The sequence below is a fragment of the Cheilinus undulatus genome, linkage group 20 (assembly GCF_018320785.1).
Source record: "Cheilinus undulatus linkage group 20, ASM1832078v1, whole genome shotgun sequence".
Lineage (NCBI taxonomy): Eukaryota > Metazoa > Chordata > Actinopteri > Labriformes > Labridae > Cheilinus > Cheilinus undulatus.
The window spans coordinates 14459340-14473033 of record NC_054884.1 but is presented as its reverse complement, the minus strand read 5'-3'; the positions used below and the strand labels follow the sequence as shown (position 1 = coordinate 14473033).

The 13694-nt window shown below is 38.5% G+C and overlaps 1 protein-coding gene across 2 annotated transcripts in view; it reads right to left on the bottom strand.

Moving 5' to 3' along the window:
- gucy2cb (guanylate cyclase 2Cb) overlaps positions 1 to 13694 on the bottom strand; it is a 29280-nt gene that overhangs the window by 1642 nt on the left and 13944 nt on the right. The window contains exons 11-27 of one of the 2 annotated variants that reach the window (XM_041815780.1): positions 11072 to 11153; positions 10388 to 10495; positions 9667 to 9769; positions 9462 to 9518; positions 9315 to 9386; positions 9039 to 9143; positions 8527 to 8613; positions 5577 to 5709; positions 5332 to 5469; positions 3872 to 3948; positions 3700 to 3791; positions 3398 to 3556; positions 2814 to 3006; positions 2544 to 2718; positions 1614 to 1712; positions 1329 to 1423; positions 141 to 217 (exon numbers count right to left, since the gene is read on the bottom strand). In XM_041815780.1, the coding sequence (XP_041671714.1) occupies positions 141 to 217; positions 1329 to 1423; positions 1614 to 1712; positions 2544 to 2718; positions 2814 to 3006; positions 3398 to 3556; positions 3700 to 3791; positions 3872 to 3948; positions 5332 to 5469; positions 5577 to 5709; positions 8527 to 8613; positions 9039 to 9143; positions 9315 to 9386; positions 9462 to 9518; positions 9667 to 9769; positions 10388 to 10495; positions 11072 to 11153 (1852 nt within the window). The remainder of the gene's footprint in view (positions 1 to 140; positions 218 to 1328; positions 1424 to 1613; positions 1713 to 2543; positions 2719 to 2813; positions 3007 to 3397; positions 3557 to 3699; positions 3792 to 3871; positions 3949 to 5331; positions 5470 to 5576; positions 5710 to 8526; positions 8614 to 9038; positions 9144 to 9314; positions 9387 to 9461; positions 9519 to 9666; positions 9770 to 10387; positions 10496 to 11071; positions 11154 to 13694) is intronic. The other variant, XM_041815781.1, reaches the window with a different exon arrangement.

The window sequence follows — 13694 nt, the reverse complement described above, 5'->3', positions numbered from 1 at the left end:
TAAATTAACTCTAGTTCTTAAAGTGTACGTTTTTAGAGCTCACTGTTTAGAGTAGGCATGCAACTTTAGATTTTATATGATGAATTTCTAGTACAGTTTTTGCAGACAGGTACTGAAGAAGAGAAGGAGGGTTTGCTTACGTTGTGGGAGGAGTTGGAAGGTCGTAGTCTTTGCCTGTCTCACCTGTCAGCCAGTATGTTGTTTCTGTTCCTTTACCCTTTAAAACACAACAAGACTAGGTTAAAACCTAGTATATGGCTGAGCGTATCTATCTGGGACGCCTGCTGAAATGCCTGACTGAATTGCGTGCTCTGGCAGAGTGATTAGTTTTTGGGGTGTGTAATTGTGCTGTCCCTTACGTCTGTGGATTGAGAATTGAAGGGCCCTAAAAGTCAAAAGGGTAAAGGGTAGGATTTTTCAGAAAATCTTCAGAAGGTGATTGGAGGACTGTTGTGTCTGTCACATTTATGATAGGCCAATCAGTGCAACAAATGATGCTGTGTAACCGCTGCCTTCAATTGCTAACGGCAGAACTTCATTCACTTGAGGGGACGTGTGAAAACATCTTCTCTGCCAAGACAAGCTTTCGGTGTGGCTCTTTGGTCTTGTTTTAAAAAGGAAAGTGGTGCAGTATCGTTTAATTTGCCAGCTAGCTACAGCTACATCTGAGCTAACAGCTACCTTGGACACACCAGAAATCCCCACCGTGACAATCGCAAACCCATGCCAAAGCAGACCAGGAGAAGAGGGAAACATCTTTCTGTCACAGAAAGCTTTCAGTGATGCTCTCAGCCCATGTTAAAATAAAGACACGTCCAGTTCTGATGAAACTGCCATCATGGCTAAGTCCGAGGTAATCACTCCGCTAGCAGCCATTGTATACAAGCATTCACACAATAAGTAACTCTTTCTCCTGTAACTATCACACACTCATGCTGAAGCAGGTCGCCAGAAGAGTGAAAACATCTTTCACAACATTAAAGGCTTTTAGGGTTGAAACATGGTCCCGTTCTAGTAAAAAGGACACAATGCTAAAGCTATATTTGAGCATTACCACATTGGAGGCAGCCATTACCGACAGCTTTCAGTACAACTAAACCCCGCCTATAGCACAGCTCTGTGTATGAGGTTCGGAAAGTATCGTCTCTCACTCACTCAATCAGTCAGCAAGACACAGCCTGACCCACGTATAGGGCTGACCTCAGCAGTCAGCGAGAAACTCACATTTACATCCCCATTCATGTGTCTGCTTTCAGTTTCTGTAACGCATTTTTTCAAAGTTAATTTGTGTGACATTTTTTGTAAATCACAAAAGAGGTCAATAATACCTTCAGATATGTTTCTCCTCTGATCTCATGCTCAAATTTGCAGTCTGTCCTCTGCAGGATATTTATAGTTGGCTCACTGACGTGGATCCGCAGAGCTGCAAGACATTCAAACAACGATGAGTTCTCTTACGATTGCAAGGCAGGTTAATTTTATTTGATTACTTTGATCTGTAGCTTCCTTAACGAGCGGGAGTAATGAGCAGCAGGTTTACTAGGAAGTACAAGCTGATAGCATGAATGTCTGCGTAAATAAGCTGCATCATTATCTTTAGTGTCTGTACTCACGGTGACCTGTAGACTCCATACGAGACGCTGTGTTGACTGTGTCTCCAAATAAACAATATCTGGGCATCTTTAAGCCTACAACTCCTGCTGCACAGGGACCTGGACACACAAACACAAATATTAATCTCATTTTGTTCTACGACAGAGCAAAGAAATTTATCTGTTTAAGGAAAGATCAATGGAGCTGGGCTTAAAAATGTATGCCTGTGATCTGAAACTCTGTTTAGGACAACAGGTTAAGATGTCTAATGATATGTAATGTAAAATAAGGGAGGGCATAAATATTCACCCCCATCAAGTCAGTATTTAGTAGGTGGACCTTTGGTGGCAATCACAGCTCTGAGTCTGTGTGGATAGGTCTCAATCAGGCTTGCACAACTGGACACTGCAATTTCACTCTAATCTTCTTTGCAAAACTGCTCAAGCTCTGCCAGGTTGCACAGGGATTGGGCATGAACAGTCCTTTTCAAGTCCAGCCACAAATTCTCTATTGGACTGAGGTCTGGACTTTGACTCAGCCACTCCAGAACACTCACCTTGTTGTCTTTAAACCATTTCTCTGTAGCTTTCACAGTATGCTTCCAGTCATTGTGTTGCTGCAAAATAAATATTCTCCCAAGCCGACTAAGGTGATCCCTATTTCACTAATTGTGAGACTTTTAGCACCACTGGCTGGACCTCTGTTGAATTAGGTCAGTCACTTTAAAAGGGGTAGATATTTTTGCAGTCAATTATTTTAAATCACATATCTTTGTTTAATTGACATTACTTTGTAGAAATCTGTTTTCACTTTGACATTAAAGAGGGTTTTTTCTGACAAAAAGCCTTATTATATTGACTACAATTGATTTAAAGAAAGCAATAAAAGGGTCAAACATCCAAGGGGGTGAATACTTTTTATAGGCACTGTAGTTGTTTGGTGCTGTCTACCTGAGTGGACACCAATGCGTATCCACACTGGGATACCAGGCAGGTGTCGAAGCTGGAAGGTACCCATGAAGGCCAAGATCTCCAGCGCCATGCGGCAGATATCCACAGCATGTCTGTTTCCATTTCTATTGGGAAGCCCAGAGGCCACCATGTAGGCGTCGCCGATAGTCTCAACCTGAAGGCAGATGGAGGAAATGAAGACCTTTTCTCTGTGTGCTGTCTGTCTTTTTGCCTTTTGGTCTAATTATTGAACTTAAGCATTTTCAGTACTTTGTAAACATCATGGTGGTCAACAATGCTGTCAAAGCCCTTGTAGATGTCGTTGAGCATGTCCACCACTTCCATGGGTGTGCTGTACTGGCACAGAGTGGTAAAGCCGACGATGTCACTGAAATATATCGTCACCTCATCGTACAGCTCGGGCTCCACCACGCCGGTCTCCTTCAGGCTTTTTACCACAGGGCTGCACAGAGATGAAACACAACAGGCCATGAAACTCCAGCCTCATTTAGCAGACATCCCCCCAAAAGTCAAAGCAGTTTTTTCACCAGCTTAAGCTTGTTAATTGTAATACTTCTAGTACTAACATTTGTATTCATGATACTCCTATACATATACATACTCCTATAAAGCTACTATGTTCCACCCAGAACCTTGAAAACCTAGGTGTGATCCTTTTACCAATACTCTTGTGGCATCATCCTGCTAAGTGAGGCACTTTTCAGCAGATTTTCAGAATATTTTCCATAAATCAAAACTTATTCTGCACAAAGATACATGTGATGTATGGTTTTGGTGAACATATCTTAAGGCTAGTGTTTAAGTATGGTGTGCTCATTTGAGCATTAACAGACCGAGGAAGCAGCATGAAGTTGAGGCGGTCTGCTCTGTCCCTCTCAGATTTGTAGAGTACCGTCCTCTCCTCCACCAGGTGCTCAAGGCTTTTGGAATAGCTCTGCAGACGTTTGATCATGTTGTCCATGTAGCTCTCATTGTCCTGGTTATGGATTTTACTGATGCACAAGAGAAGGAGAGAAGAATTATGGCATGCATACAACAAAAAATTAACAGAAATGTGAAGTTTCTTCAGGCTACACCAGATTAGAATTGTAGACCACACATCTGATAATGACGTGAGCACAAAGACAGTTTTTACCTAATGATCTTCCCAAGACAGTTCTCTATTTTCTTAAAGTCGGGTCTTTTTTCTGGATCTTCATCCCAACAGCTTTTGATCAACATGTACACCTAAGAGGCAGAAAGTAAACAAACATTTTAGGACACATTAGATCGCAACTAAAGTGTCCACACAGCTGCTATTAGCTCACCTCTGACTCTCTCTCTGATGCCGTCTCCAAGTTCAGATCCGGTCTGAAGTAGGACGAGATGACTCTGGAGAGCTTCTCTGTAAGCAAACACAAACACAGCGTACAATTATTACTTATTACATTGGCTTTGAACATAAACAAACTCTTGATAGGTTACTTCTTCAGATGCATCCTAAGATTTGTAAAAAAAAAAAAAAAAAAAAAAAAAAAGAAAAAGAAACAAGCTCAGACATGCCTCCAAAGGCTCTGATAAATTCTGTAACAGGGAAGCCAGCAATGTAGTGGAATGTTTAATGGAGTGTCACCAGTAAATTCAACACCAGTTAAACCATGACATCGGTTCTATACATTGATTAACATAAACGATAACGTGACATGTGAGTTAATCTTCTAGCTAGATTCTTTCTGTTGGAATTTAAAGAAATATCTTAACTTGTAATTTTCTAATGATCATTTAAAACATGAATTTTAATCTTAAGAATTATGATTATGGGTTTTATTTATTTTAAGTTAACTCTCAGGGCCCACCTGCAGTACCTACAAGGCCCACCAGGGGGCTACAGCCCACACTTTGGGAAGCACGACTACAGACCAAGGAGCAACCTCCTGAAAAATGAAGTCAATGCAGAAGTGCAAAAAATTGCTATACCACGACTGTCCACTAGAGGCTGGCTGCAGGAACACTGGAAGTTCCATCTGCACACATGTTAAATAGCCGGTTTTGAAGCACGAAATAAACTGGTTTACAGCCTGGTTCAAAACACCAAACGTGTCTAATTAGCTAGTGTCTTATTGTGCTCCCACTGTATGGGGGGTGAATTTTTTTGTACCATGATCGTTTGGTTTATATTTAAGATGAAAGCTGATTGGCGCATCTCATTTGATTGACAGATAGCTCTGCAGGCAGAGGCTCCATTTCTGAATGCTAGCTAGCAGGCTGACAGGAAGTTGGGCTTAGTTGGCGGGCGTTAAGTTCAGCTGAGACCACGATTTCAATATGGAAGCCTCCACGGATTGCCTTCCAAAGCCGTTTGAGTCTGCCTATCGTAAGCAGACGACTGACGTCACACAGGGTTGGTCCAATTCTTTCTACAGTCTATGCTACAGACATATTGAAACTATGACTTGGTGGATTACTGTCAAGTAAAACAGTATCATAAAGTTTGAAAAAATCTGATTTTTGACAGAAGAATATTGCCCCAATAGTGAGAACATATATTTTACAAGTTCCACCTTAATTAGATGCATGTTTGAATATTTAGACGTGGTCAGTTTGAGTTTTGATGCTCTTTTGAGGGGTATTTTGGTATCCTGTAAAAATCTTCTTCAAAATTATTCCTTCACTTGCAATGATTGTTTTTAGCGAAATGGGAAGGGCCTCATCAGTTTCCACTTGGGGCCTTCAGACTTTACAAACCACCCTGGGTTTATCTTTCAACAGTCATGTTAATGTGTCACACCTGCTCTGTCAGGGCAGCACTCTGTGTAAAAAGTGTTCTTTCTGAGGATGATCTCATGAGAGATGATGGCGAAGCTGTACACGTCTCCTTTCTGAGAGGTGCCCTGCTTCCTCAGGTGCTCTGGAGCTGTCCATAGGTCTGAGGAAAAAGGGCAGACATAGTTCAAAAATGTTGAAAATCACAGAATAGACAAGAACACATGACTGAAACTCTGAATAGGCTCTCTCTGGCTTCTGTGGTTTTACCTTTGCCTTGGCTGAGGAAGCTGTTGCAGCCAAAATCTGTGATCTTCACCACCATACGATTATCCACCACACAGTTTGTGGACTTGAGGCGGCCGTGAACCTGGATGTCACTGGCATGGAGGTATGACATGCCCTGCATTCAGCAGAGACAGAGGAGAGGAGAGAGATTAACAATGTAAGTTTTAGACATTTAGGGGAACGTTACTCCTAAAGACTGCAACACGTAGAGTCCTTTGCAAGAGTTCAACCCATTACTAAAAATCAAATTTCACTGAACAATAAGAAACGTTATCTAATATACTGTTGCTGTCGCACCATTAATGCCTTTCTCCAATATCACCACTTTTTTTTGGGGGGGGGGGGGCACTTAACACTGAAAGTCATGGTCAGCATCTTTTTAATGGTTTGAAATTGTAAAACCCACTGACGGATGTAAAGGGTTAACACTAGCACTGACTTATAAGAAAATAAAATGAAATCACAAGCTGGAGACAGGAGGTTTAGGCCCAGTGCCAGTGATATGAGAATAACCATAATATTTAGTAACAGGGTTTTCAAACCACAGATTATTTGGTAGTGAAATGAAAGATGTATGAAGTTTTTGCAAAAGTAATCTATTTCTATAGACTCTATTTTCATCAAATTATGTTTGCATAATAGTAAGCCATGCAGAATAAAAAGAACTCTGCTCGGTGGGCCAAAATCTAATCCATTTTCATTATGCTATTTGCAGAGTCTGAATGCCTGGCAATGTATGAAAGTTTTAAAAATAGATATTTTCAAAGTTTCTGTTAAATTTAAAAAATCTGTAGGCGTATGAGTTCTTGTTAGTTTTACTCAGAGGTGCTGAGATGACATCTAGCGCTGACTCAGCACCCTTAAAGGGTCTAAGATCACCTGTGGCAGTAAGTCTTTCGTGATTGTCACTGACCTCTACTGGCTGCTATAGGGAACCAAGGCAAACATTAGTACAGGTGTATTAGTACAGAGTCTGCAATATTTTAATAAATAAAAAGTATAACAATCACAGCTACTGACCTTACTGTGCTAAATGAATTGTGTTGTTACTGTTGGGGCAAAGACATCAGATTCATTTGATGGTACATGAATAACTTGGATATTTTGTCATTAAAGTGCCATCACATGTAAAGTACATTGAAAGTAAGTCAAATGTTATACGTAAAATCCCCTCAGCTTTACAGCTTTGTTTAATGTGACCAAATAAAAAGAAATTATAGGTGTTATTCTGATTCATCCATCAGATACAATTCAGATAAAGTGCACAGTTTTGACTTCGCCCTGTGTTGTGACCTTGTTGTGGTGGAGAGGCTTGCATTCTTCTAAGAGCTCGAAAGCTATGATGGGGGGACTAAAGTCCCAACACAGCAACAACTGGAGTGTTAAAATCTCAGTGTTAAACATTTCAGAGTTGATTTTAACCTCCAAATTGCTATTTTAACACTATTCTGAGTTGAATAACTTTCAGTGTTGGAGTTACTTGACAGTGTTAATCATCAGTTTTAGTCCCACTCTGTAGAGATTCAGTTGATCTAAACTCTACCCACTGCCAATTCAAATTGGAGCTGAATTTCCCAACATGCCCTTAGGCAGAGTGTTTGAGATGTGTTTAAATTTTGCCTGTTGTACAGAGATCCCTGTATTTTTGCTGTTTTTGAAATTACACATTTCTGCACCATGAGTAAAGTTATCCACTGAGTTAGCCACTTCCCACTTACAGTCTGGGTAATGTAACTTCCAGACATGTGACTGTGCCGCAAGTGTTCCAAAAAGGGATAGCCAACTTAAAGTATTTAAAGTGTCAGTGATTAAAACATTCTTCAAATTTACACCCATAGAGAAAGAAAATAATACATTGTTTTAAAGTGCACTGCAATGTGTAAGAAAATAACAACCCTGTGAGTGTTGACGGCTAACACTGCAGAGGGGTTTAAATTAAAACACTTTCAAAAGTGTAAGTCTAACTCAGAACCTGTGAGAATTTCATAAACTTGGAAAAAATGTAACACTATGGGAGCTGAATTAATACTGATGATTCTGCTGTGTAGTATATTCACCCTTACTAGATTGATCTTAGGTGAGAAGCCAAATAAAAGCCAGAACACTGGCCCTTTAGGACTGGAGGTCGGGCATGTCATTAACGACACCATCCTATAAAACATTAATATTAAGGAAACTACAGTGAGAAAGCCTCATGTCCCACAGAGGATAAAGAAGAGAAAGTATTATATCTTTTGTAGTTGAAGGTTTATTATTAAAATGACTAGTAAAAAGACATTTTTAAACCCCAGAAAGCAGCCAGAAAACTTTATGTTACCTGCCAAAAAAAGAAAAATCTGTTTCTTTGACACACTATTCTATGTTTCCAGTGCCAATAAATATTTTGTGTTTGTCATGGTGACCAGTGTGACATAAAATGGGCTGTTAAAACTACAAAAATAAAGGATTTTGCTGTCCTGGAAATAAGCAAGGGTTAAAAAATCTATTTAATATAGGAGTGGTCAATTTAAAATGAATGCAGACATATCAAAGAAATCCGCGTATTATATGTGAAGAATGATCAAATTTGGCATAATTTTCTAAAATTTCTACCACATGGGTGCTTTAATTTCAGTTCAAGTCCATTTCTCCAAGTAACTCAATATTTGTGTCAATTTATGAACATAAAAGAAGCACGAAAGAAACTTCTCTGAGAAAGCCTTCCAGTCACTTATAAAAATCTTATCTTTCTAATATGAAAGATACTGCAAATGTATACCACGAAATTTTGAGCTGTTTTTGATGATATAACATGTTAGCAGTGCCTTGATGTGGAACTCAGAATAAGAGTCATACCTTTAAATAACTTAACAAGTACTCCTTGTCTTATCACATCACAGGTACAAAAAAAAACTTCTGACTTCAGAAACACATGATGTTGTTTTTGTCTCACCTTGGCAATGTCAAACATGACGGAGATCTTGAACTCCCAGTCCATGAAGGTCTCCTCTGGGTATGAGATCTTGTCATTCAGGACATACTAGAAGAAAAGATTGGGAATACAAGCACTTGTACCAATAATTGGACATTTTCAATGTATATGTATCAATGTTTTGACTATTAAGATATGCCCCTATTAAGATATTATAATAATTTCTCTAATAGCACTTAAATAATACTTTATGTGCTCTGAGGATAAATCTGCTGAATCCTATTATACATAGCTGTTGCAACAGAACACAGAACTTTAAGTTACCTTACAATTATTGATAAGTTTGTTATTTTTATGTCTGTAATTGGTCTTTAAGGCTATAATGCTGACTCATTTCCATGGTGTCTTCTATGTCTGTTTTTTGGGTGCATAAATTATATAATGCATGGCAGAACTAATAAAAATCAATAAGAATTCTTTATTCACTGGTAATTGTGTGTATGCAAAGGGAACATTTAAACCTAAATACTTACCCTGAGTGACCCCCTCTCTCCATATTCAAACACTCCAAACACGCCCTGATCGAACTTCACTGTGCCGTAAAACTTTGTAAGGTTGTAATAATCGATCCGCAGGAGCTGCAGGGAGAAGAAGAGAAGAAGAAGAGTAAAGGTTAAGAAACAATAGCTCTTCAAGAAGTTGGTAGAAAAATATTAACATGCAGGCCAGAACAACACAGACATCAAATCAGCTGATTCTTTATTTTTTACACAAGCCGCCTCCTTTGTGTATGTGTATGTGCGTCTTACTGCGTTCAGCTCGATGCTCTGGGTCTCGCTGAAGTTCCCGTCTGATTGCTTCAGCTCCTTCAGGATCACAATCTGAGAAAGTCAGAGCAGCGTCAGTCTCACCAGCATCGACACAGCAAACATGCTCATATGTTGGAGTCTGACTACCTTTTTGTCGTAGAGAGCTCGGCGGATTGTGAAATTCTTTTTCTTTGTGTCTTCAATCTGATGGTAGAAGAAAAACAACAGTTTAAATATGCTTTTTTTAATGAGTTCTGAAGCGAAATTCGTGTTCAAAGTCATGTTAACACTGCTGTAAGTTTTACTTGGGGGGCCGATAAAAAAAATGTCACGTTTTGAGAGATTGTGTTACCTTTAGGGAGATGACGTTGTGTTCGTTGTTCTCCAGCAGTGTGATGAAGTGTGAGGGGATGTAGGACCACCGCTTTCTGACTTTACGATCTCTCCTGTTCTGGCTGCACAAACACAAAGCACCATCTGAAGTATTAACATGACATGCTTAATCATTTTTAACTTTAAATACAAAATTTGGATCTCATCTAGTCTGATTAATTAAAGAGATTCAGTTATATTTGCTTTGATTCCCTTGGAACTGATTTTTTTTTATCCTGCAGGCATCATTACTGTATTTTATCAATATTCATCTACAGATAGAAAAATAAAGGTCTAAAAATGTTAACATGATGCCCAAATAGCCTAAACTAGGGATGCGCTGCTCACTTTTCCCTCTGCTGATAAAGATGCCAATCTCATTTGAGTAAGACCAATCTATACTGAACATATTTTGTCTAGCCTTTTCAAAATGACTGTTTCAACACAGATTTCAGCATTGAATTAAGTTTTTCACCTCAAAGTGTGGATGATCTTACCACAGCTATTTTGGATGGAGGAGTATGACTGGCTGACCCACAATTGATTGAATTATTTAAAGTTTAAGGTGCTTCATTACAGTTTAATTTGATTGACAGTACTTATGTGCTCAGTACTTTTTATCTGGCAATCAAATTTGCCTGTATAATTACACAGTACCATGCACACAGTAATTCTTTCAGTCACAACTCTATTAACCTAACCTTGCAAAGCGGATGGAGAGACATACTGACAGACACAGCCAGATTCCATGTCTTGCCATCAGGTAAATCCATCTTGCAAAGCTCCAGTCTGAAACAATTGTGCCAGGCCTGAAAATAGATCTGACCAATCAGTGTCATTTGAAGGGCATGAAGGCTGTAGCTACAGATGGTTTAGTTGTACTGAAAGCCAACAGCAATGGTGAAGAGTTTAGCTGGGATGCTGGGATAAGCAAAAAAAAAAAAAAAGTGAAACCTTTAACATTTCCTATTAATGGCATGAACTCCATAGGTCATTCATTTTAATACAGTTTAGTACTGAACACACCATCACACTGGAGTAGTACTGCGTTTTCATAATGTAATAATGTCATGGGTTTTAGACGACTGTGGGAGTAATGTAATAGCCTCTTAACTTTACTGGTTTAAATGGTAAATGAATGTGGCCCTCCTCTAGTCCATTCAAAGCTTTCATGTTACATGTCATGCTGATGCTGATGGCAGATGATGTTGAGTTAAGTGCTCTTCAGAATAAGCTAATAATTAACTCACCTCTGGGAGCATTACAGGGCTCAGTGTTTTGCCCAAGTACACTTCACCTCCTCACTGAGCGACAATCATGTGTATCTAACTGACCCTAATCCTAATATCAGAGATTTTATGCACTGAATCCATTTAGTTACTCACCTGTAGAAAATGAAGGCTATGGTGGCAACCACAACTACTGTAACGGCCAACACGATGACGAGGATGTCGTGAAAAGCCAGGCCTGTAGTTAGGAACACAATAAAATAAATCTGACTTTCTGGAAGGTATGTATGCACAGTATTAAAGCAAACAAATAATGTATGCTCAGGATCTCATGTTGAAGAAAAGGTGGTGATTTGCAGTGATATCAAAGGAAGAATGGGCAATACTATGGAGCGATATCAACAGAAACGTACCAGCTCACATAAATGGATGGGGTTTTATTGGAAGGATGTGACAAGGTATTTCATTACACCTACTCAAAATTTCCATTATAAATAAAGATGTGGAAATCAAGATGCAAATTGTTACCATGCATTCTGGAAAAGGCTACATGAAGCATTACAAGACATTTAAATGTGAAGTTACCAGGCCCAGAGTGGCTAATCTGGAGAACTGGGAGAATTCAGGGGCCAGGCCAGGCTGCTTTTTGGCAGTATGCAGCAAGGCTATTATAATTAACAAATAACAAAATGTAAAAATCATTTAAGTTAACTGAAACTAAATAAACACTAAGCTATAAAAACAGGATAAATGCAGGAATCTTTAAGTTAATTTTAATATCTTTTTAAGACTTTTTCAAGACCTTCTCAATATTTTTTAATACCTCACCGCCACTTCAAGCTGTAACCATTTACACCAGTGATATATCTCACTCTGGTGCTCTCAGAGACAATTTACGAACGCACCCACAATAGCCTAGTTTTTTATGTACCTGTTCATCTTTGTTTTTTAATAAAAATGAATAAATTCACACACTTTTATGATATTTTTGGGACTCAAACTCTTGGACAGCTAATTCAGAAAAAATACTTTCAAAATTTAAGACTTTATAAAGTTGTGATAAGACTTTTTAAATACTTTTTAAGGGTCTTAATTTTCCCAAAATTGATTTATCACCTTCTAATACTTTTCAAGACCCCACGGATACCCTGAAAAAAAAACCCCAAAACTAAGTAAAACTTAATTCTGTGCTTACAAACTAACTAAAATTTAATTATATTAAAGACAAAATCTCCTTAGTTTTAGCCTTTGATAACAGCATACTGTATGTAGACATGTATGCCCAAGCCTGGAGAGATTAAAATCCCCTGGTTTGATTGGAGAAGACTTCAACAATAGTATCTTTTGGTCTTAAGTTGTAGACAAACATCAAATTGAAAGAGTCATTTTGGGTCTTGCCCTTGACAGGTTTTGGATATTATCAAAAATAATAAAACTAATACAAACTAACCTAAAACGAAGTATTTTTGCAAAATAAAAACAAAACTAAACAAAAAATCCAGCAGGAAACACTTGTGAAGACTCAGTTAAGATGTAAAACAAAAGGTAAAAATGAAATAAAAATAAAAACTAACGAAAAACCCAAAACTTTTGTAACCTTTGTATGCAGTGATGACAGAACAAATAGGCTGCAATCGCAAGCGATGGACACAAGTTGGTGAAAGAGCTAGATTAAGAATACAGAAAGCTTCAGAAGCTGACATGGCCTAATGTTTTTCAATAAGAAGCTCACTGCTTGATGTAAATGCACCAGGTGGCAGACGACACAGGTGAACTAGCAGTGCCAGATATGCAACACAAAACACAACATAGTATGTGCAAACCACTGTCCAAGTTTATGATTCAACTCAGTGAACTACATGATGTTATAGCCTGTATGACAGCTGGATACAAGTATGCAATACAGATAGCTAAGCTCTTTACAAATATTGTATAATGTAAAACATTGTCTGACTGTGACAGAGGTCACTAAGTTACTGCCTTTAGGAACACAACACCCACCTCACATTTACCTCCCTTCTTTGTGCCCAAAGCTTCGGAGCACCTTCCTCCTTTGAGGATAAAAACCTATCATAGATTGAGTTTTTGTTTTACTAGTTGTGTTTTTAATTAAGCTAAGCATTAGTTCAGGAAGGACACAGAAGTCATCCACCCAGCAGCGATTAGCTGACTGAATTAACGTCTCCTCCACTCACAACCAATCACAGCTCAGCCCTTCAACAAGGCTGTCCATTCAAATATGACTTCTTCTCTCTGATCGTTGCTACACCAATGCTGATCATATTGCTGCTGGCAAAGCTACAACACCACAGCCTTCTCCATTCTAGCCTGAAGCTTTTACTGCATGTTTTTTTAGCCCTTTGCTACCAGGAAAGTCAAAGAATAGTTCTTGGCTAACCCAAGGAGCATCATGTAGCAAGCAATATTAGGGCCAATCTCAAAGAAAAAAGCTTGACATTTCCAAACTTAAGAAGTCTCAAAATTTGATGCTAGAAACTCAAAAATGTCAAGTTTTTTAAATCAGAAATTTACAACTCTAACCCAGTGTAAAGCACTGAATTTACAAGAAACCTCCAGAACCTTCAAAATTCAAATTTTTTGTCATAAATTAATAATTTGAGAATTTTGAAGGGGTTTTCTTGTAAATTTACAGGACCATATATATATATATATATATACACATATAAACATATACAGTGCATAACAAATTTATTAGACCACCACCCAAAGTAAGGTTTATGCCACAGCTGCCCTAAATTAACAGAATTGGTAATTACCA